The sequence below is a fragment of the Esox lucius genome, chromosome 21 (genome assembly GCF_011004845.1).
Source record: "Esox lucius isolate fEsoLuc1 chromosome 21, fEsoLuc1.pri, whole genome shotgun sequence".
NCBI classification, from domain to species: Eukaryota; Metazoa; Chordata; class Actinopteri; order Esociformes; family Esocidae; genus Esox; species Esox lucius.
Window position 1 is genome coordinate 25,610,879 of NC_047589.1, and position 13,618 is coordinate 25,624,496.

The 13,618-nt window shown below is 48.4% G+C and overlaps 3 protein-coding genes across 8 annotated transcripts in view; 2 read left to right on the top strand and 1 right to left on the bottom strand.

Moving 5' to 3' along the window:
* Nucleotides 1-195: 195 nt before the first annotated feature.
* On the top strand, nt 196-5,802 carry spice1 (spindle and centriole associated protein 1). Of its 2 annotated transcripts, XM_013139662.4 has the most exons (17): nt 196-516; nt 631-678; nt 867-1,013; nt 1,319-1,421; nt 1,952-2,070; nt 2,145-2,233; nt 2,345-2,484; nt 2,595-2,714; nt 3,193-3,476; nt 3,555-3,686; nt 3,800-3,929; nt 4,029-4,133; nt 4,263-4,648; nt 4,813-4,978; nt 5,119-5,185; nt 5,485-5,545; nt 5,636-5,802. In XM_013139662.4, exons 1-17 carry the CDS (start codon nt 421-423, stop codon nt 5,687-5,689), a joined length of 2,247 nt encoding a protein of 748 aa, XP_012995116.2. In that variant the 5' UTR covers nt 196-420; the 3' UTR covers nt 5,690-5,802. The 2 variants fall into 2 exon arrangements, with proteins under 2 accessions (XP_012995116.2, XP_034145300.1); XM_034289409.1 differs by lacking the exon at nt 196-516 and having other exon boundaries at nt 641-678; nt 835-1,013.
* A 345-nt stretch (nt 5,803-6,147) lies between these two features.
* LOC105021966 lies at nt 6,148-10,406 on the bottom strand. 5 transcript variants are annotated; one of them, XM_010890025.5, is made up of 9 exons: nt 10,297-10,406; nt 10,139-10,188; nt 9,975-10,029; nt 9,312-9,629; nt 9,183-9,203; nt 8,797-9,063; nt 8,498-8,710; nt 8,174-8,410; nt 6,148-8,076 (listed from the first exon to the last, which is right to left on the bottom strand). In XM_010890025.5, exons 3-9 carry the CDS (start codon nt 10,000-10,002, stop codon nt 6,818-6,820), a joined length of 2,343 nt encoding a protein of 780 aa, XP_010888327.2. In that variant the 5' UTR covers nt 10,003-10,029; nt 10,139-10,188; nt 10,297-10,406; the 3' UTR covers nt 6,148-6,817. The 5 variants fall into 5 exon arrangements, with proteins under 5 accessions (XP_010888327.2, XP_019897335.2, XP_019897333.2 ...); XM_020041776.3 differs by having other exon boundaries at nt 9,183-9,511; XM_020041774.3 differs by having other exon boundaries at nt 9,183-9,629.
* Nucleotides 10,407-10,453: 47 nt separating this feature from the next.
* boc (BOC cell adhesion associated, oncogene regulated) overlaps nt 10,454-13,618 on the top strand; it is a 51,433-nt gene continuing 48,268 nt past the window's right edge. Inside the window, exons 1-2 of the mRNA XM_029116323.2 lie at nt 10,454-10,557; nt 10,702-10,810. The gene's annotated coding sequence lies outside the window, so the exon portion shown is untranslated. The remainder of the gene's footprint in view (nt 10,558-10,701; nt 10,811-13,618) is intronic.

A 13,618-nucleotide genomic window follows, 5' to 3' on the forward strand; every position in this document is an offset into this window, starting at 1 on the left:
CAATTAGTTTTTGATATTTTCCTTTCTATTTTTAGTATAAAACATTGCTGCTAACCTTCTGCCCTTGCTTGTGGCTAATGAAGACTACATTTCCCACTATGCTCTGTCGTCAAACAGCGTCCTTGGTAACTAGGAAGTTCAATAATTTAACCCAGAACCGCGCAACTGCTCTGACAACTGTAGGAGCCAAAGAGAACAATGAACACAACGTAACTAATGACTTTTCTATCAAAACAGTTGCAGGTATTAACATAGTGTGTCAGCTGGTGACAAAGGTTTAAGAGTAACGTATCCGGGTGACTTCTCAAAAGCTTTCGGAAAACACAGCTTTTCTTGCTAAACAAGCTAACTTTAGCAAGCCAGCTATTTGGTTGATTTATACTTTTCTCCCAGGGTAGCTAGCTATCTTTTTCTTACCAAATGTCGTTTGTGAGGTTTGGCCGTTCACAGCACATTCAGGGAAAACGGTCTGCAGTGCGTTCAAAGAAGGCCAGTTCGACTAAGAGAGAGTGGGTGGTGAGTGTTCTTCTGTTTAGTTTGTACTGTCGTTGATACTCAAATAATGTTAATAAACAAATAAAGATAGTTAAAATTGTAACGCGATGGCATCTAATCTTTCGCTGTTTTTAGAGCACCGTCCATGACCTTTCTGTACACAAAGCTACACCGGAGGAGCTGGTAAGACCAAAAGTTATTTTTCTAGTGTTCCGTATCCCCTTTTTCTATTCATCTGTCCATCCATCACCCATCCTTTCTCCTTATCCATCTCCATGCCCCTCTCTGTCTCGCAATCTGTCTGCTTTTGAAAGTGTTAGAGCTTGTTAAGTAGCCTAGGTCTGTCTGTGTTGGCTCACTCCTGTCCTCAGAGTCGTCGCCATGATATGCATCGGTCCCATAACCAAGCGGTGGCCCATTGGGAGCTGAAAGAGAAAGCTATGAGACGCAAAAGGAGTAACGGCCTTCTCGGTAGCCCTCCACCGCTTGACCCCGCCAGCCTCAATATCATCAGAGAAGTGAGTCAGACCACTTGTTCAGATCATGGCAGTTTCACAGATTTTTATTTTTTATTTCAAATGGTCAGGTAGTGATATCTCTCCCTAGTTCAGCCTCAAGTGTTTTTTTAGGCCAGACTAGACAGAGGGCGGGCAACAGTCTTTACTCAGTGGCCACATAATCAGATTTTTTCCCCCAAATAATTTCTGTTTTGCTGAACAGGAAAATGTCAGTTAAGGGAAAAAAAATGCAGAGCACCGTCCGTTTTTCGTGCAAATTGACCACACACCCGATATGTGCTGGCCTGTGTGTTGCTCTGCGGCAGGTTTTCTCTGGGCAGTTCCAGCTGCAGGATGTCCTGGCCAGGTCAGACAGAGCCATGGCAGTGGTCAAGGACCTATTTGGAGATGCTCCTCGCAGGCAGACTGGTATGATGCTGCTCTCCTCCTGCTCTCAGTTGCTTTTCGTGTTAAATGTTTTGCTGTTGTGCAGCCTACAGTCATGTGAAAAAGTTCACAGCCTGGAAAGGTGTCTTTTTTTTTTGTTTGGACACATGGATATTGTATTGTGTAATCGACATTTCAACGCTATTGACAGGCTAGAATTCACTGAAAGAGTGTACTGAAATGCACTTTTCATAATGTGGGGAACATTCGAACACCCCAAGCTTCATTAGCTTATGTTGCCCACTTTGGCTACCCAGAGGACGCAAGGCAGACCCAAACCATAACGACACGCCTCCATCCTTTATGGTTGGTATGACATTTTTCTTTTCCAATTCCATGTTTGGTTTTCGCCAAAAACTCAACAGTTGACTCATCTGTCCAGATTGCATTGTTCCTGTAGTGTTTGGACACACAGAAAGGACAACTTTCCAGGGGTTGTACCGTCTTTTTCACGTGACTGTTTGTCTCCATGCCTCTGGGGTTGCTGTAATTTTATTATTTGTGTGTGTCAGGGTTCCCCAGTGTAACAATGGCTCCTGACTGTGGGTCTGACTACGACCTGCCCGTCCTGCAGAAACCAGAGACCCCGACACAGCTCTCACTGCTCAGCCAGTCAATGATGGACCCGCAGGTATAAATTGACGTGTGTGGTGTATACGTTTAAGCCATTGCCACATCTCAACAACGTATCCATTTTCCTGCCAGGCTCTGAATGAGCTGGACGACTGGGAAGGAGAACACTGTGAACAAGGAAGTGTCCCTTCTACGTCGAACATTTCCGATACGGATACCAGGTTGGTGCTGACACGTGTGAACCACTTGGAAACAACTGTACTCGCTACGAACTAAAACCAGAGGCTCGTCTGTTGCTTTCGACACAAGCTCACATCCTCTCCTGTTGTTAGATACAGGGTGAACACCCGCAAGATGAAAGCCAAGTCTTTGACAAGAGGCGGGACGCGGCAATCTAACCGCAACCACCAGGGGTCAGCAGTCAGCCCACCTCAGACTCCCTGTGGCTCAGGGGGAACCCGAGAACAAGCAGGTGAGAATCGTTTCTTTTCAGAGGAACACTACAATGATGCGTCTGAAGTACACATCTTCATCCCTCATTCTTTTCTTCTTGGCCCCCTGTTCATCGTCTTCTCCTTCCAGCTCTGAATGCTACAGGTAAGATCCAGCGTGTGCGATCCAAACAGCCCCTTTCAGAACCTGAGGAGTGTTCATCCCTGGTCAGTCAGGTTCTGAACCCCGACCCTCCCATAACCCACTCAGGTACGACTGGATAAAATGCATAAAAACCACAGGCATTTATCGCTTACTAGTGACTACATTTCAGCATATTAATGTATAGCAGTGTATTGGTTATTGCATTAAGAGACCTGTTGGGGGTGGTAGTTAGCCTAAGATCTTTTGACCAGTGAGAACAAAAGGTTGTTGTTTCCAATCCCAGAGCCTCAGGATCCCTCTGGATGAGAGCATCTACCAAGTGACTGAAATGACACTGAACAAAAATAAAAACCTACCTATACATTTTTCCTCCCATGCTGCAATAAAATGTTCCAGAAATGTTCCAAAAACCACAAATAGCTTATTTCTTTCCAATCTCTTTGTGCTCAAATAAATGTACATCGCCGTTAATGAGAATTTCTCCTTTGTCCTTCATAATCACTCCAACTGACAGAATAGTTCAAATTGTTTTATGTTGCGTTCCTCTTTTCATTTGGTGTTAAACGTTTGTGTTCATGTGTAGCGAGGAAGAGCCGGCCCTCAAAGGCCAGCAGGGGGCGCTCTACTGAAACAGGCCTGGATGGGTTGGCCCTCAGCTCTCTGAGTGGGAACCAGTCCAGCATGGGGCTGCTGCAAGGCCTGCTGGACCAGGTGGAAGTGGAGCTGGAGGGCCAGGGCCCAGAGGAACCTCCCACAGCCCCAGGAGGAGATGGGACAGCAGGAGCACAGCGCAGCACTCAGGGCCTCACTGGCTTCTCTGTGGCCCTGGTGTCTACCCTGGTCCGCCTGGCCAGACTACTCCGACAGGTTTGTCTAACAACTGTCACCACTGCTATGGTACTGGCAAGGTCTGTCTGATTGATGGCAGTATTCCTCGTCTGTCAGAGAACGGAGGAGGCCCAGAAGGAGAGGAAGGAGCGGAGAAGGCTGGAGGAAGATATGAAAGAGCAGCGGGTATTGATAGACGCCCTCACAGCTGAGACCCTGGCCTTGAGAGAGGAGAGCGCCGTACTACAAGTGAGCACAGACCTCACACACAGTCTAACACTGATGTGTGTCTTTAATGTGTCATGAAATCAGAATGAGGCCAGTACGGTCCCTGTCTGCTGTTTTCTGTGGCTTCTCTTCAGGCTGGTCTGCAGCAGAGGGCCAGCGGGCTGGAGGAGAGGCTGGACGCCATGGTCCTGGCGCTGGGGGGCTTGGGGGTGCTGCGTGGAGACGGAGATGATGAGGCCCGAGACGCTGGCAGCGTAGCTACAGGTCAGGGCGCGCACACACGGGCACAGACACCAACACACAGACACCCCCCCCCCCCCCAGCCCCCGGAACCTGAACATTTGTCACCACGCTGTTCTACAGACTGTCCTGTAACCTTCTGTGACCTGGAGCTGCCTGGTCTCTGTCCAGCAGTGCTGCTGTCTCCTCCTCGGCAGAGAGACAACCGCCCACGCAGTCAAACCTCAGGTAACGTTGTGCTCTCTCTTCCCCCCTCCCCTCCCTCTCTCTTCCCCCCTCCCCTCCCTCTCTCTTTCTTCAGTCTCTCTTCTATCTCTCTGTTTCTGTTCTGTTGTAATGTGTCTTTCTTCTCCCCAGCCGGTTGCTCTTTGCCTCTCTGCAACGCCCCCTCTCTCCCCACCCCTTCCCTCGCCAGCTGGCCCCACCCTGACTCTACACCCCCTGAGGCCCCCAACTCGGACCCTGACCCCCTCTTCCCCCAGCCTTCCCAGGATGCTGTGCTGTCTCAGATTGCCGAGCTGACCCGTCAGAACACCCTCATACGGGCTCAGCTGGGGCAATTCTACCCAGCTTCCCCTCCCCCAGGATCGGAGGTTAGCAAAGGTCAAAGTTCAAGCAGAGGATCACCTGGAGACAAAACAGAGAAGAGAGGGTCTGTCACAAATGGAACGGGCCGAACAACCCCCCAGGCAGTTGGAGAGAGGGAGACACAGCCCTATGAGGAGGAACAGGAAACCCAGCAGGTGAGGTCAGCAGAGAGAAAGAGCGGGTCAGGTCATTTGAAAATGGAACAGAACACGGTGTGTGATGGCCACTGATACGCTCCACGAAGTGAACATTCACTGGTGTCTACAGTCAGGTTTCTCATGTCTGACAGGTGTAGTACCATCTGGTCTGTGTCTTTTAGCCTGTTGTGTCAGAGCGCCCCGGCAGTGTGGAACAGCGCCTCCTTGAGCTCAACAGGCAGAGTGCAGCAGCCAGGAGCAGATTGCTAGAGCTAATAGAACAACAGAAACAGAGCTCCTTCTCATCCAGTGTCTCCCCCTCTGTGTCCCCCATACCACCACTCTCAGGTAGGGCAGTGGTGTGTGTGTGTGTGTGTTTTGAGAAGAGAGGATGTTGGGGACTATGCACTTGTGGGCTTCCTAAGGTGTGTGTGTGTTGTGAAGACGATTGTGTGAAGATGGTGACCTTGCTACTTTCTCCATCTCAGGGGGACTTTACCCAGAGCCACTGGCTGAACAGGATCTGTCTCCCCTGGGCAGCAGAGGCAGTAGGCTGTAAGTAAATCACAGCTGTGTGACCCATGAGGGAAGTAAATAATCCACATTATACTCCTCTCTTCCCCAGGTCCTTGGTGTGCTGGAAATGATAGAGCACTGTTTTCTTGTCATTAAAGCTGATAGAATAAAGGTTGATAAACTCTACAACCTGCTTGATGTTTTTTCCCTGAAATCCTGCTATGTATTCTCCCAGTTAGGTTCTCAGTTTTGTTTTCCTGGTTTAGCATTTTGGTTCTTTGGGGATGAAGAGGCCAGAGGTCAGGGAATGATGGTCATCTTGAAATCTTCTGTTGCAGGTCTGCTGGTATGGTCTCTCCACAGAACCTTGGAGCACAGTCCAAAAGGAGCAGGACTCCGGTACACACAAATACACACACTGTTGTATTGTGGAATGTTTTGTGTTTTTGTTTTTAATGATCATACCATTTCCTCTTCTGTCCTGTACAGGTGGACAAGCTGAAAGGAGAAGGCTGGTTTGCGTTGTCCACACATGTTAAATAACCGAAGACTGCAACTCTTACTCAAAACTCTTTTCTATTTTTAACAGTTTTTACTTTGCAGTTTTTACAGTGTTAGTGTTTTACAGAATTTAAAATAAACTATTGGTAATTTAAGGTTGTTTTGGTAGTGCACTCAAATTCTAGGGAACACAAACTTTTTGGTAGGGGCCATATCATTTAACACCTTTAGTATAGATAACTGTAGTTTATTGGATTCCACAAATGGCCGATTTAAATAGTTTGGACATTATTTAGAATGAGAGACCTGTCTATAGGGTCCCACAGGCGATAATGCCGGTCAGAGCAGAAACTATTCCATGATGTCAAGAATCTGTAGAAATTTCAGAGAATTATTAGAAGGCATACAGTTTCCCCTTTCTGAGTTCCTTCTATTTTCGTCACTGTTTATTTTTAACTAAGACCTGAGGTTAAAAAGTAAACCTGATTAAACAGACAATACAAGGTTTATGCTTATTTAATGATCAGTCACATAGCATCTTGATGACCCTTAGCTGCTACCACGGCAACCAAAAGCTTCTTGTAGCTGATCAGTCTCATTGCTGTGGATGAATACTGACTCACTCCTCCATGCTTAAAGGAAGTCAGCAACATTTGTTGTTTTTAGTATGTGCTGCATTTCACGTTTCTCCATTTGTGATTTCAAAACCGCAATGGATTTCCAGCCACATTGTACCAACAATACAATAATGAATTAAAGACTGAGTGAACAATAAACAGAAAGACATACCACAAAGACATGCATCCACGTGCCACAAGGCCCTATCATAATATCGCAAAAAACTAATGAATACATTATTTGTTCTAATTGCATTGACATTAGGACACATCCAAAACAATACATTAGCTGTATGAGACATACTCAAGAAACCTCACTGTCAAAGGGGCTGAATACTAATCTTATCGAAGTATATTAGTGTTGTATTTAATTAAACGTTTTTACTCTTTGACATTACAAAATATGTTGTGGAAATTGCTGACAAACGTCACAGGAAATTTCAGTAACACATTGTAAGGCAACATGTTGAAGATGTCCAAGGGGGCTGAATACTTATGCAATCCACATTAATAACCAGAATACTATTTGGTTCTGGTGTTAAATATGAGCGACTCAGACTACTTCACAGTTCTTCTCAGCTACAGCAGAGATGTTCCCTGTCTTGTAAATGAACTTGACCTGGCAAAATGTCCCTGAGGTGTTGACCCTAAAACAGCAGCCCATCTCCAGTAACGTGGCCGACAGCTCTGTCCCCCTCTCCCTGACCTGACTCCCCTCCCTCACCCACACAGTCTCTCCCTCCACAGCCAAAACCCCCGGGGTGTCCCCTAAACCCGGCACCCCGCCCTCCCCAAGCCCGGACAGACACACGCAGCGAGGCTCGCGCACCCAGAAGAACCCGCCCCTTTCGTAACCACGACAACTAACACTGACCAGGAACGAGGCCGGCTTGGAGGTGACGAATCCGAGGACTTCCTCCACGCCGTGGTCGATGTTGACCGGGCCCCGGACCCTCCCGGCCCAGTGTATCACCGACCCGCCCAAGACCTGCACTCTCTCCAGGAGCAGCTGGAAGCTGTGATGTTCCCCGGGCTTCAGGTAGCTCTCCAGGCCTAACAGGGTGTCTCTGTGCAGCTCCTGTAAGTTCGACAGGCCCCACTGGACCGGGTTGTACTTGACCACAGACAGGACCCTATGTCTCACCCCAGCGTCAAAGCTCTGGGATCCGAACGCGGACCGGGCGAGGGCTGAGCGGATGTGCTGGGTGATGGCGGCGCTGGGAGCCTGGGAGAGATCCGTGGTGGCGGCCCCTTCTTCTGGGCTCACCCTGTTCAGCAGACGTGCGATGCAGAAACAGAGGTCTCTGTACTGGCTGGGGAGAGGGGCGGAGGCGGAGGGAGCTCCGTGGCCCAGGGCTTTGCGGATGGTCCGCGCAGGCAGGCCCTGGAAACGGGTGACCCGGTGAAGTCTGTGAGGACGGCAGGAGTACACACTGCCCTCTGGGGGGGAGAGGCACACTCTGTCCTGGAGGGGGTGGAGGTCTCGTAGCACCTGGGCCAAAACCCTAATGCTCTGCAACAGGTTCTCGGTTCCTCCCTCCGCCCAACACTCCTCCAGCTCCTGGAGAAGCTCCGTCTCAACTCTCTCACTGCCTCGTAACAGACTGACTCCTGCCTTGGGCTCCCATGGCTCCACCGTGGGCTCCTCCAGGACCTCTGCTGTGATGTCCCACATGACGAAGCTGAAGATGATCCACACTTTGTCCACATGCTCCTCAGCTCCCAAGTGTCGGTGGTCCCCAGAATGAAGGAAGGCCTTAGCTTCCAGCAGTAGCTTCAGCAACATGCATCCCCTCTCCGAAAGCAGCACCCCTGCAAACAACAAAACAGGTTAGCGTCGTCGTTACTGACAGGTAGCTAGAGAAGTCCCTGAACCAGATTGACAATTGAGTAGAAAGCGGGGACCTACTCTGTGCCGTACTCTCTGACATCCTGGCCAGAAGCCTCGTGGTATCCCCGGTCTTACTGAGGAAGAGGTCAACCAGGGCCTTGAGCTGAGCTGCGTCCCCCACTTCCACCTCCTCCAGCAGGCACTCTCGGATCGTCCTCCTGGGGAGACCTACGGCCACCCCGAGCTCACACACGTTCAGCCTGGCGTCCTCCCCGGGGACCACGGACAGCTGAGACAGCACCTGCCACAGCACGCCTGGGTGGGGGGGAAGTCAGTGGTGTAACCGCCACTTCTGCTCTCTGCGTGTTTCTGTGGAGGCTAGTTACCTGGCGGTCACTGTACCTGAGGGTGAGTGGTTTTCTGGGAAGGATCCAATCTCCTCAACTCCTATAGGGATACTACAGTCACTCTGATCCCTCACTTGCACAGGAGCATTACAGACGCCCTGATCCACCGCTTCCACAGGAGTACTACAAACCCCATGATCCTCCACTGCGACAGAGCTGATATGACCAGTGACCACAGAGACGTGCTGAGCTTCTTCCAGGCCACCGGCTGAGCATCCATTAGGGCAAAAAAAGAAAGAACATGAAAACAGCCAGTACGAGTGAGAGGAGTGTGTTAGGCCAAAGTGTACCAACCGTTTGAAGTCTCCCCGCTGATATCTGAGGCTAGCTGTGGATCTTCACTACCCAGGGCCTGGTAGAAGCGGCAGCAGGCCCTCTCTCCCTTTGCCAGACAGGCAGTCAGGAGCAGGTGGGTCTGCTGGTAGGACGTGGGCGCTGTCTGGACCTGGTCCAGTTCAAACTGGGTCAGGGTCCCGTTGGAGAACAGCGACAGGGCGACAGGCAGCACAGAGTAGCCCAACCGGCTACACAGCACGCTGAGCTGGGCTTGCAGCTGACGCTCTGGGGAAGGCCAATAGTACAGCATGACACTGAACCAGACAGGAGATTACCCATGGCCCACTATTCAAAACACCAGGCTACACCAATGATGACCCATTAGTCACGTCACATTGTCATACCTGTGGGTCCACGCTCTATGTCTGTGTGGAGAGACAAAACACATGCTGACTTAATGACCATCTTTGCTGAGACATAGAATTTTAGCCCAGTCGTACACATACGTGTGTTAACACACAAGCGTTCCATACTTGCATCGGGGCTGAGCCATTCACGGAGGCGGGGGTAGTGCTGCCTGCAGCTCCTCAAGCACTCCACGAACTGCCTGGCCCCAACCTCATCCATCTCAGCTTGAACCACCTCCAGCAGCCTGCGGGCACGGCCCTGAGGGGTCCTCTCCGCCCCCACCTCAAAGTAGTTCTCCTGGGAGAGCAGGCCAGCCGCCAGGACTCTGTCCAGCAGGGGAGCAAGGTTATACAGGGCAGCCACCAAAAGCTCTCTGGAAGCCAGCAGATGGGACTTCACAGTCCGCGTCTGCCCCCCAGAAAGGCTCCCAGGGCCTGGATCATCTGTCAAGGATGAGAACGATCAATACTGAGTCTTGGCAGTTAAAGCGGAAGGGTGGTTTGGTTACATTTAGGGACAATGTGTATTGTTATTCTCGTTGTGATTTGATTTGTTTCAAACATATTGCAAAGCATGTGTCTACTGTAGAGCCATGAGAAAAGTGAATAGAAAACAAAACATTTGCTACCTATTATTTATTTTTAAAAGATGGAGAATAAGCTATAATCTGTGGGAACAGCTAACTAACAAAAAAACTATACTATACTGAAATATTTCCGAACTACATGATCTGTGAAATTGGGAATGGATATATCTGCTGTGCAATGAAAAGAAAACAAGCCGCCTACCCAGGTCTGACGCAATTGGCAATTCCATCACCAATACTGATCCATTGCAGTCAGTCTAAAATAAAATTGCATTTGATTTAGATTTGGTTTTTATTTATCAAGCTTTGTAATTGTTTATTTTATGTTTAAACATTTGTAAAGTACTTTCTTGTAGGCTAGCTTACTTTCCGTCAACTTCCTGGTTTAGCATGTTACAAAGTTGACATCGGGCTGTCTGTATATAAAAAAATCAAAAATCCTCAAACATGACTACACTGAGTATATTACACTCTGAACTATAATAAACTAGAAAACATATACCAAAACGATTAAATGGTCAAACCTGAATGTATAAGGTCTTCAAGAAGTTTATTTCAGCGATCAACAGGATTAGAAGACTACGTTACCCAAAACGCTTTGCGATTAGGAACGCTCTTTTCCGGGGTTGCTCAGCAACGAGACGGTGAGGAATGACTGTGATTGACGAGGGTACGCTGTCCTTCATGGTTTTAATTGATTAACCTTAACTTAAGACTAAAAAGCATCTATGGCTGTGGAATCCCATATTGTGTATAGATTTTAAAGAAAATCTAACTGAAGTAAGGTGAGTTTGAAGGACGAGAATGTTTGGTTCTCACTCAACGCTGACAAGCTGTTTCCTGAGATATTTTCCACTGGCTTAAGCACGAATCCTGGAAACCTTGGGCTGTTTCCTCAAACCATCGTGTGCTTGTATCTTATTAATTAGATGACCGCGCAAAAAAGGAGGAAGCTTTAAGGAAACATGAAATAGAAGAAGCTGACGTCTGCCTATTCCGAGAACTTCCGCTCATATGGCTGGGCACAGAAAGCTGAAGGTAGTAACACAATTTGAAACAAAACCCCTTATAGCTCATCACAGCTCGCCCAGGTCATCAGGAAGCCTGTGATCATCCACATATTCAAGTATTGCAATCATTCAGAACGTGTTTTACCTGTTTCCTCCACTAGGTGGGAGACGAAGCAGTACAACTAGACAACAGATCAGGGTTTCCACTGAGCTTCGTGTATGGGTGTTTTAACCAACATAAGATAAATATTAAGTCGATGGGGATTTTTTTGGAGGGTGGTTTGGTGCATTGGAGACTTAGTGGACCCAAGACACAAAATTAGGAAATAAGAGAAGTGTTTCTTTGTTGCAGTTGTGTAATCAAATGTCTCAAGTTGAGTAAGCAATAAAGACCACAATGACCCAACCAACTAAAATAAATGTGAGGATTTTGTAGTATTGTGATCAGTTCCTAAAGCTTTCTTTGATGTTCACTTCAAGAAAAACACAGTAAATGTAACAAATTTGCGTCCTTGTTAACCGTTAACATGTTTTTTGCTTTCTTGATGGGACTGTATCCACAAATCATTGTTTAATTCAAAGTCAATGGACAATGTTGTATTTTTCACATCAGGTGTGTCACTTTGTACTAGTCTGTGGCCTGCAGGCTGATGTGCCAGTGTCGAATCGGCCGGAAAAAAGGGGAACACCACTTGAGTTTTTTCCAGAGAGGGGTGTTGATGCCACAGAGGCCGCAGAGGAATATCTAAAGGAGTAAATATGCCAGATAATAACTGTGCCGGCGGATAAAGAGGCCGGGAACAGCGGCGGTAAACGCAGGGTTAAGGGTCGTCACGGTGATGCCAGGGGGAGCGGGAGGGGCCTATTGTGCTGTGTGCTTCTGAGTGGAGGAGGGGATGAATGGGGATTAACCTTGCCCCAGTGGCTCTCTATACCCCCCCAGCCCACTAGAGACCTGCGGAACGTCCCGACATGGGAACCCTGTCCTTAACGTTCCTAGGAGTCCCCGGAGACCTTTTCCTCCAATGACACCAGGCAACCTCTCTGGAAACCTCTCTGGTGCCAACGCACAGCCGTTGCACATCAGAAAATACAAGGACGAACTTTAGGCCACGTATTGGCGCTGCTCTTCACAGGCAGCCACACGGATGCATGTTCGTGGAGGCGACTCTCGCGTGTGTTTGTGTGTATGAGACGGTCTGAACATTGTAGTTGGTTGACGAATGCGTTTAGCCATTAAAACACACACCCAGACAGACAGAAACACACACTGACACTCACTCACAGACAATGCTGATGGGGGGCGGGGGGGGGCACGCTTTAGTTTTCTTAACACATTTAAATCTGCCCCCACTTCACCTTAATGAAGGGGGGTTGGGGTTGCCCCCTCTCCACAGCCCAGAAAGCACACAGTCTTTTTCTCACACAACACACACACTCCAGCTCAAACACACTCAGTTACTCAGTTGACAAGATTGACTTCCACATTGTCCTGGGAAATTGTGAGGGGCACTTGACAGGCCGGAGCAGCGGTCAGTGGTGGAGATTTATGATTGGAATTAAAAAGCTGTAATGATGTAGTGCTCTTAGTCTTTGTCATATGAATACTTCATGATGCCCTTTCCCTTTTTCTGGGTTGACTTTCATGGTTTTAACTCACGTGGACAATTCCCAGGTGGCCTGTTAGTTACCTGAGGAGTGCCTGAGTGTGTCAAACATCTATTTGGTTTTGCTTAGCTCCTGCAGGGACCCATCGATGAATAAATGGAATATGTTACAGAGTGGCCCCGTTCAACCGTCCAGATCTCACCGGCTGATGTTCTGTTTAGCTACACAACGAGTGCAGCGGTCCAAAGAGACTTGTGTAATCAGGCTAATGACACAGACACCGTACTCAGTTATACATTGACTCTGTACTTTCACTGTACTTTGTCAATTACTTCTGTAGAACCGCAGAGTCTAGTCTGCAACGCTCAATACATGGTTTGTCTAAAACATGTAGCTGTAGTTTGTGTCCACTAGAGGGCATCGTCCTTATACCACAGCTCTGTCCGCTTGCAAGCGGTACCAGCCTTGTGTTCAGAGGGCTGCGTGTTTGTGTGTTGGAATGTTCACTCTTTCTCTCAACACACAAAGCCACTAACTATGACTTTCCTCATCTTTGTGATGTAGTTTCCACTGTGAGGTTAACTATTTACTTTGTTTTACCAGAGTGCGGTTTAGTTTAGTCGTTATGTGCGCTAAGTAGTGTTTGTTTGATCATAGTCTCGATATGAATTCAGCTTTGGTGGGGTTGTTTTTTGATGCATCAAGTTTGTAACTCTTAACACTGGTTTGCGATGCAGTGTGCAGCGGCCATTTTTAGCAAGACTCGAATTTTCGCACTGGTGCTAAATGTGTGTTGTCAGGGCCCAGAAACGACTGGAGAGCAGTGGTGTAACACGTCTGCTGTTATACTGTGTCTGTCTCTATAAATGTGTGTGTGGAAGGAGAGTGTGTTGCTGAAGTGAGCGTGCTTGTGGCTGTGTGTCCAGGAGTGTACGGAGCAGCTGTGTTAGGCTCTGATCTGAAGCAGGCTTTTGCTTGCTGTGAAAATATTATTTCAAGTGTTTATTATTGCTTCATTGTGAAACAGTGGGGAGTTGTATGTGCTGCTTGGGGTGGGGGGGGGGGGTTAGTATGTATGAAGGGGGAGTTTGTGTGTGTGTGTGTGTTGGGGGGGTCATCAATTCTCCACCCTCCATCTCTTCCACTCTCCCTCTTCTGTTCCCACATGCCAGCCCCCTGCCCTGGCCCCAGTGCAGGCTGGGTAATGGAGAGGCCTATTGGAGTTGAT